This window comes from Pararge aegeria, chromosome 22, assembly GCF_905163445.1.
Source record: "Pararge aegeria chromosome 22, ilParAegt1.1, whole genome shotgun sequence".
Taxonomy (NCBI): domain Eukaryota; kingdom Metazoa; phylum Arthropoda; class Insecta; order Lepidoptera; family Nymphalidae; genus Pararge; species Pararge aegeria.
In genome coordinates this window covers 5,815,256-5,823,695 of record NC_053201.1, presented here as the reverse complement: position 1 = coordinate 5,823,695, position 8,440 = coordinate 5,815,256, and the positions used below count along the sequence as shown (strand labels likewise).

Genomic DNA, 8,440 nt, shown 5'->3' with positions numbered 1-8,440 from the left:
AGAAAGTAAAAAAATCTATAAATATTAGTTTAATCCAACGATGAATGATCTTCCTTTTTATATTTAACTTTGCGTGTTAGAAAGAAAAAACCTTTTTATTTTTCAGTACTTGCCTTGAAGAAGTGATTGCACGCGCATATTGCATTTGTTTTATGCGTTTCCATCAACATTAATGATAACGTTTCAATATTCTTTTCGCAAAAAATCTCATTTGCATAAAATGTTAGTGAGGAAACATTACAGACAAATATTTTTTTATATATTATTCTTGATGTCACATAGTGTTAACACATTATATCAGAAGAAGAAAGTATTATATAATGTGCGTATTTTGATATTTCATGCGTCTAATTAATACATACTTAAAAAAAAAATTTAGTACAATATAGATACGATATTAGTAATTAAATCTCAGCAAAAAGACTAGCAGTTTTTTCGCATTGTGAAATATGACTTACAGATACACAATAAAACGACATATCTTACTTGAAATAATTATGTGAATCATAATTTCTATTGCAATTTTTTTTCAAAAATACAAAGAACAGAATATCTTAATTTGCAAAATAACCGTTTAAAAGCAGTTATTAATTAAAAAATTAGGTTACAGAGTAGTGCACTATACAAAATCTAAACATCGTAATCACTATAAACAATTACCAATCACAGCGCACAGGTCTCGTCCCACAATGAGGGTTTAGGCAGTAGTCCAAAACACACTGATCAGTGCAGACTCCACACGCCTTAGAGAACATTATGGAGAACTCTTAGGCATGCTCGCCTTTCTCACGACGTTCTCTTTGTTCTCACTGGATTACCACCCATTCCGCAAAATCTAACATCTTTCAAGGAATAGCATAGTAAAGTATAATCATGAGTGTTAAAAATATAGTAAAAAAATAATAATAGGTCAAATGGAACAAATGTCATTTCGTTGCAAAAAAAGTTCTTATCTTGCAACCATGTTTTGAGTTGCTGAAATCTTTAAAATTTCGAATGAAGCGGTAGTAGCTTAGTGGGTAAGGCTTCGGCTTTCCTTTCGTGGAGACCGAGTTAAGCCCCGGTACGCACCACTGACTTTTCGGAGTTATGTGCGTTTTTAATTTAAGCAATTTAAATAACACTCGCCTTACGGTGTAGGGAAACATCGTGAGGAACCTGCATGCATGAGAATTCTCCATAACGTTCTCAATAGCGTGTGAAGTCTCCTCCACACTTGGCCAGCGTCCCAAAACCTTCTCATTCTGTGAGGAGACCCGTGCCCTGTAGTGGGCCGGTAATGGGTCGAGGATGATGTTGGAAAAGATCAACTGCTGAGTTTCTAGCCGCCTTCTTCTCTGTAGAATCTGCCTTCCAAACCGGTGGTAGAGTCACTACAAACAGACATACTTGACGTTTCAAAAGTGCTTATATTAGGCCTACTCGAAATAAATGAATTTTGAATTTGAATTTTGAATTTCGAACCGGCTAATATTTCAGTCGAATTGTTTAAAAGCCTCGATATGCATACATGACGACAAGCGTGTCTGTGGATTGGAAACTAACACAAGAGAAGTAAGATGGTTCCTTAACACGTGTGATATTCACGAATTCAACTGCGAGTATGGCACCAGTAAGTACCTAATATACACTCATTTTTCAACATTTCACAATGATTAATTTACATGCTAATAATGCAGTATTGTGACAGAGCTCGCCAGAAGAAGAACTGAGGCCATGCTAATTTCTGACACCAAACAGTATCGCTGCGGTCCGTTCTGAAGAGTGTGGTGGCCTGTGTTATTACATTTTACTTGCTGTTACATCACTAAACAGGTTTTCCTTCCGCAGAGGTTGCGGCATTAATGTAAATATTGTATCCAGTATTTTAAGCCTGAATAAATGATTGTTATTTTTGTAACAATTTTAAATCTCTTCATTGCATTTACTGGTGCGAGGTCGCCATTCCAACACCTTGGGAGACCAACCTCCATCGGTTCTCCGAGCTATGTGTGCCAGTGAGGATTTATGACTCTGAAACGTGGTCGTTAACTATGGGTCTCATAAGAAGACTCAAGATCGCTCAGCGAACGATGGATGACTTGCACAACTCGTGCCTGCAGCATTTCTTAGTGATCAATTCAGAAACGGGGAAACCCGTAGAACAACCAGAGTTACTGACGTAGCTCAAAAAGTTGCAAAGCTACAATTAACAAATCACGGGCCGGATCCAATTGTATAATCATGTTAAAAACTTTTGCACAGGGCGACATGTGTTTCTGTAGCTGTAGTGTATATGCAGATTTATGATTATTTAGTGTTTTTAGACCTGCGTGAAGAGTGTGAGACTCCTATTGATGAAATAATTTTATTCATAGTTTTGGATCTATTGATTGTCCACTGTGCTTTATTTCTATGGCAAGATCTGTGCATTTTGAGGTTGTATCGGTGTAGGTGGTGGATACATTATGGGTGTTACAGATTGCAATGTCTATCTAATAAACTGATATATCATTATTATTACACTTACTTATCAGATGGCCCATCTGATAAGTAAGTGTAATTGGGAAACCGTCGCCTATGCACAGAGCAACATTTCACAGGGCATGCAAGGAACAGGCCCTACAAACCTGATACGTAGATGTCTTATGTACCTATGAAAACACATCAATGCTGTTGTACCGGTATGTTTAATAGCTGCTTTCAGTAATAAACTTACCGGTAGTACTACCCGGACGACCTCTGTCACAAAAGCTCTCCTAATATTAACGTGACTACTATGACGGCCGACTAGCGCAGTGGGCAGCGACCCTGCTATCTGAGTCCTAGGCCGTGGGTTCGATTCCCACAACTGGAAAATGTTTGTGTGTTGAACATGATTGTTTTTCAGTGTCTAGGCTTTTATCTGTATATTATTTATGTGTATTATATTCATAAAAATATTCAACAGCTATCTAATCAACAGTACCCATAACACAAGCTACGCTTACTTTGGGGCTAGATGGCAATGTGTGTATTGTCGTAGTATATTTATATTTATTTGACCTCGTATACTTTTTATCTTACAGAATTCATAAAATCTCAACACACAAAATGTCGTCGTGTTCCGCCATTATAAATGCGAAATTATTAGTTCTAATATTATAAATGCTAAAGTGTGTTTGTCTGTCTTACTTAACGCCCTAACGAAGGAATCAATCGACTTGATTTCTGGCAAGAGTTATTTGAAAGGACGGAGGGTAAAGTAATTTTTATCGCGGGAAAACAAAAGGTTTCCAGGGGATTTATAAAAACTGTAACAATCGCGGGCGAAGAGCAGCTAGTTGTAAATATAAATTCACTGCAATAGACTATATTCATAGAATTGATCATATGATAGGAAGTTTAGACAATGATGTTTTAGTAAACAACGGCATAGGTAAATGAAAATATGAAACTAGCATCACTTGCTGTGAGTCAGTGGAAGCGAAAAGCTGACTGTCGTTCGAAACCATGGTATCAAGTTACTTGACAGGTAAATCATTGAATAATTTTTTGATTGCTAGGTTAAATATAATAAAGTAAATTTCCAATAATTTTATCTGATCTCAATTCTGAAAAGCATCTTGCATGTTAGGGGCACATTTGTTTGAAGTTTTTTTTTTATTCATCCACAACACAAGATCTCCAAAATATTTAAGATGGCTTCATCATGCCAACAAATGGTCCGCTGCTGGACGTATGTCTTTTGTAGAGTGTTCCAAATACCACGGTCTTGTGCCGTTTGAGTCCAGCGGCTCCCTGGGACTCGCTTGATATCATCCGGCCAGCTCATGGGAATCTACCAAAGCTGTATTTAGCGGTGCGATGTCGCCATTCCAAAACCTTGGAGCTCCAACTTCCATCGGTACTCCGAGCTATGTGTGTATTGCCAGTGATAATTTTTGGCTCTGAAACGTGGTCGTTAACTGCGGGTCTCAAACTGTGGGACTCAGAATTACTCAGCGAACGATGGAGATAGAGCTATGATTGGAGTATCTCTATGTTATCAAATCGAAAACGAGAAGACACGTAGAAGAACCAGAGATACCGATGTACTGACGACTTCAAAGAGTCGCAAAACTAAAGTGGCAGTAGGCGGAGCACGTAGCTTGAATCGCATTATATTAACAGTTAATGACTTAAAAAGGCAGGAATATGAGAAAAACGAGGAAGACACCTGTTTAGCGGTGGAAGCATTTTTTTTTCTTGTTGAGGCGGAAAAAATCGTATAGACTTCAGCCTGGTGGCAGAACATGTCCGACTCGCACGTCTATAACAACCCACTAAAAAACTTCTATCGATGCGTCTAATGTTTCTGGCTTCCAGCTAGCGGTGGAAACCTAGTTGATAGTTTTTCCAACGACCCGGCTTTCTTGTCCAAGGCTGTGGGTTCGATTCCCACAATTGAAAATGTTTGTGTGATGAACATGAATGGATATGTATTTGTATATATTATTCATAAAAATATTCATCAGTTATCTTAATAAACTGATGGGCACAAGCTACACTTATTTTGGGGCTAGATGGTCCATGTATGTAACTATTGTCGTAGTATATTTATTATTTTTTTATACATTAGTTAATTAAATATTTCACCTCGCGAACAATAGGCAGGAATTTACTAAACTGACAGCCAACCTTAGCTAGTCAGAGTGGCACCGCAAGAAGAAGTTAAAAGTTCTACATATGCCCGGTTTCACTTAACCTAGGAATAGCCTAACTTACTGAGTGTTACTCATAACTCTTTATTTCTGTGTGTACTCGCTGTGTTTCCCGCCATCCAAGCCGGTGGTAGAGTCACAACAGAAAGACTTGACATTTCAAAAATTGCTTAATTTATTAGGGGTACTCATGAGCATAAAAATTTTTATTTTCTTTTTAATTTTTATTCTTGGCAGTTATTATAGTCACCAGTGTGATTGTGGCATTGGTGTCATCGCACGGACCCCCACGAGACCGTGACAATGAAGACATCAACATGGGGCGGAAGGTAAAAAAAGTATGGTTTGCCCAAGTTAATTACAATATGTACTAGGGTAGTAGATGCCAGAAATACATAATAGATAGAAATTCTGACGTCCGATTAGGTTAAGAAATTTTCCCGCGATGCTTCTGTTCTAGAGACAGTAAACACTGTCACAGTGAGACAGTAAACATATATATATCGTCACCAAATGCTCCAATTTACCTTCTCCATTGCTCGATATTAGTAAGTCCAAAGTTTGGCTTAAAACAAACGTGAAGAAATTTCGACTTTTTATTCACTAAAAAAATGATCTTTATTTCTGTGGATGATAATTTCTTTCTTCTATGTTTTCCTGTAGATGGGAGCTAAATGGTGCAGCATGGCAAAGGTTTGCAACCACGACCGTGTTCCCATATGCGGCATCAGCCACGCGGGTGACGTCATGGGGTTCAGGGACCTGTGTGACATGTTTGATTACAACTGCATTAGAAGGAGAAGTAAGTAGGGCCAAACTAATTCACGCATCCGATGGAGGAGATGCAGCTTATTCAACCAAACGGCTAAGTAGCCATGCAAAGGGGTAGGTAATCATGCCCGCGTTTGAATGCCAGGGCATATAATTTTTGTAAATATTTTTCATAGATAGAATTATTTGTAATGTATCTTTAATATAACTTTCACATTTGTGTTATAAATATAAACTAAAATAAAGTGTGTAAAACTAAATAAAATCTAAAAGTAGAACGTCTTGGAAACCACCGCAACGAGGCACAGTTCCTAAGATGCTGGCCGCATTGCCCCTTTGGATGGCCAAACTATTTCTTACAAAAAAATTAAATTAATAATTAAAAAACAATGAATTTTTAATGAATTATTTTAGTTAGAGCTCAATACCTCGATTACTCAGGTAGAGTTGTTTCAGTTTGTAAATTTATTAATTTAATATTCGTGGCAACAATAGCTTTAACTCCGAAAAATTTTCAACCAATTTAAAAAAGGAGGCGAGGAGAGGATATAAGTTTTTTTTTTGTATATTTGTTACACATGATGAGTAGTGATCCCAGTCTTGCTCATGTTCATTCTTTTGCCAATTTCACAATGATATTTTTTTTTTCAGATTACAAACAAACAGCGTGTCCAGAAGACAAGTCAATCCTCACGGTCTCCCGTCGACCAACTAATAGTTTTTACGATGATAAATAATCTGTTCCTAATTTCTACAACCTACTTTTACACCAGTATTATATAACTGAAATACGAATGTACTAGATAATTGTACTTAATTGTCTAGATAATAATTATACCCTTACATCATTATTATAATTAAGTCATTAAAATTGAAAATATATTAAAGGTTTTATATATCGTCTTAACATATTTTTTTATCTATAAGATTACCTTAGCTGTAAGTATCCAAAGTTAAAATATTAAATAAAGGAGGTTTTTGCAACACACCACCTCTATCAAAGTAGAGATTGATTTTGATTTGATTTTTTTCTCCACGCTGCTTCAATGAGCAGGCTTTATTTAATAAATACAATAGCGTCTAAGTTAAAAAAGCAAGCGTACAATAGCACACCCTGAATAAACTTAACATGTCCAAGCTAAGAAGTTCTAATGTAGGTACATTGCCACAACCATTTGAATTTGTAGAAAATTATTTGATTTTTATCAAATTTACAGCCCACTGCTGGGCTAAAGGCCTCCCACTTTTGACAGCAGTGTTTGGAAGATTTATGCCTGTCGCAAGACCACGGTCCATGCAATTGGGTCGAAATATCGACAAATCCAACGTATTGATGCTAAACTAAATTAAATAAAATCTTTTAGTATCCTATATATTTAGATGTTTCCTTTTCTGTTCCTTAGTTATTTGAAAAATGCTTATAAAAAACCAAATCCGGCGGGATTTAAAACCCGCTGTGGCGGCTAAATAAGCAAACAGTTCGCTTACCTACCACCGATACCGAAATTACATATCATTTGCCTTTTATTTAATTAACCTTTAACAATGATTTGCACAATCTGTAGTTTATGTGTATTTTAAAATCTTATAGAGGTAATATCAAAATTTTACCTCCATTTGTGGGTATATTTTTCATTTTATTTTTTTGATGCATGTGGAGTAACTTATAATCTCATCAATCAAATCAAACGCCAAAATATAAATTACATAAATAATTAGTATAAAATACTTACAAATAATTAATATATATCCATACAGATTCTCCTGCTTTTTGCGCAGTAGGTATAAGAAATTAAGCTTACCTTCGGAGAGAAGCAGGCATTACTTTGCGGAAAACCATAATATGTTATGAAAGTTAAGCTTAATTTGCTATACTCCGCGAACAGCAGGAGAACAGCAACATCTTTACAATTATTATTCATTGTAAAGTAAACATCTCCTGAGGATGCTCCGGTTTCGAAGCGAAACGTGCGTAGAAGGTAGATTGCCTAGGATTTGTGGACACAGAGGATTCTGAAAGTGCTACCTCGCGTTTAGTAATCTCTTTACCTCTGGCTCATCCCTCTCATAAAGTCTCTGTGTGTTGGACGACATTCTGCTTCAACCGTCAGAAACATCACAACAGGGTATTATGTTACTTTAAGGGCTTTTACCCTAACGTACCATAATACCCTGTTCGTATCCATATAGGTTTATTATCAAAACAGAGTCACTTTCCAAAACAGATAATTCAAAGACTCATAAGCCGCAATTGAAACAAAATTTTGAATTAAAGAACAACATTAAAATCAATATATAATAGTAAATATATAACGGGGGTTAATTCTTCATTAAGTTTAAATTTAATTCTTCTCCTATTCCATGTTCCCGTGCTTTAGCAGGTGGCCACGTTAGTTATCTCCCTTGTCAGGTTATATTATTATAACTCTTTATTTGTACACCACATTAAGAATTATACAAGAAAAAAAGAAACATAAAAGTAGAAGTAGAATGCAAAAGGCGGCCTTATCGCTTAGTAGCGATCTCTGCCAGGCAACCTTAAAAATAGGAAAAAAAAAGAGGAGAAGTAACTGCAGGTGGTACGAAATATAAAATAAATACATACGAATAACTAAATACTAATACATAAACTAATACACACAAATACATGTAGTATATAATAGATATTAAAAATAAAACTAATAATAAACTATATACCATATAATAAATACTTAGCTAAAAGTAAATAAATACTATTAAACATCGTCTTCAGTTGGACAAATAATAACAGTTAACGGCTTTTTTAAATCGCCAGTGACTTTGACTGTCGTATGTTCATAGGAAGCGCATACGGTAAATGAATGTTTATAAAATTGTTTATATACATACTAGAAACATGAACGAGTAAATTTGTAAGAAAACACCCCGAATTTTTAAAAAAAACTCTAAGACATGCCCCGGCAGGATACATTGCGGCGCATGCGCAAACACAACTTGGTCCTACCGCCATCTGAATTAAAAATCCACAG

General features: G+C 35.9%; 1 protein-coding gene across 2 annotated transcripts; it reads left to right on the top strand.

The window, feature by feature from the left end:
* Nucleotides 1-3,356: 3,356 nt before the first annotated feature.
* Nucleotides 3,357-6,285, top strand: LOC120633799. Of its 2 annotated transcripts, none has more exons than XM_039904154.1 (4): nucleotides 3,357-3,493; nucleotides 4,899-4,990; nucleotides 5,325-5,463; nucleotides 6,084-6,285. In XM_039904154.1, exons 1-4 carry the CDS (start codon nucleotides 3,472-3,474, stop codon nucleotides 6,167-6,169), a joined length of 339 nt encoding a protein of 112 aa, XP_039760088.1. In that variant the 5' UTR covers nucleotides 3,357-3,471; the 3' UTR covers nucleotides 6,170-6,285. The 2 variants fall into 2 exon arrangements, with proteins under 2 accessions (XP_039760088.1, XP_039760087.1); XM_039904153.1 differs by having other exon boundaries at nucleotides 4,899-4,999.
* Nucleotides 6,286-8,440: the final 2,155 nt, after the last annotated feature.

What these genes read in the sequence shown, in the direction of transcription:
- LOC120633799 (XM_039904153.1), top strand. Translation starts at nt 3,472, where the DNA reads ATGGTATCAAGTTACTTGACAG. An exon ending in GGTATCAAGTTACTTGACAG is followed by an intron (nt 3,494 to 4,898) that starts GTAAATCATTGA and finishes TATTCTTGGCAG; the next exon opens with TTATTATAGTCACCAGTGTG. An exon ending in CAACTGCATTAGAAGGAGAA is followed by an intron (nt 5,464 to 6,083) that starts GTAAGTAGGGCC and finishes TTTTTTTTTCAG; the next exon opens with ATTACAAACAAACAGCGTGT.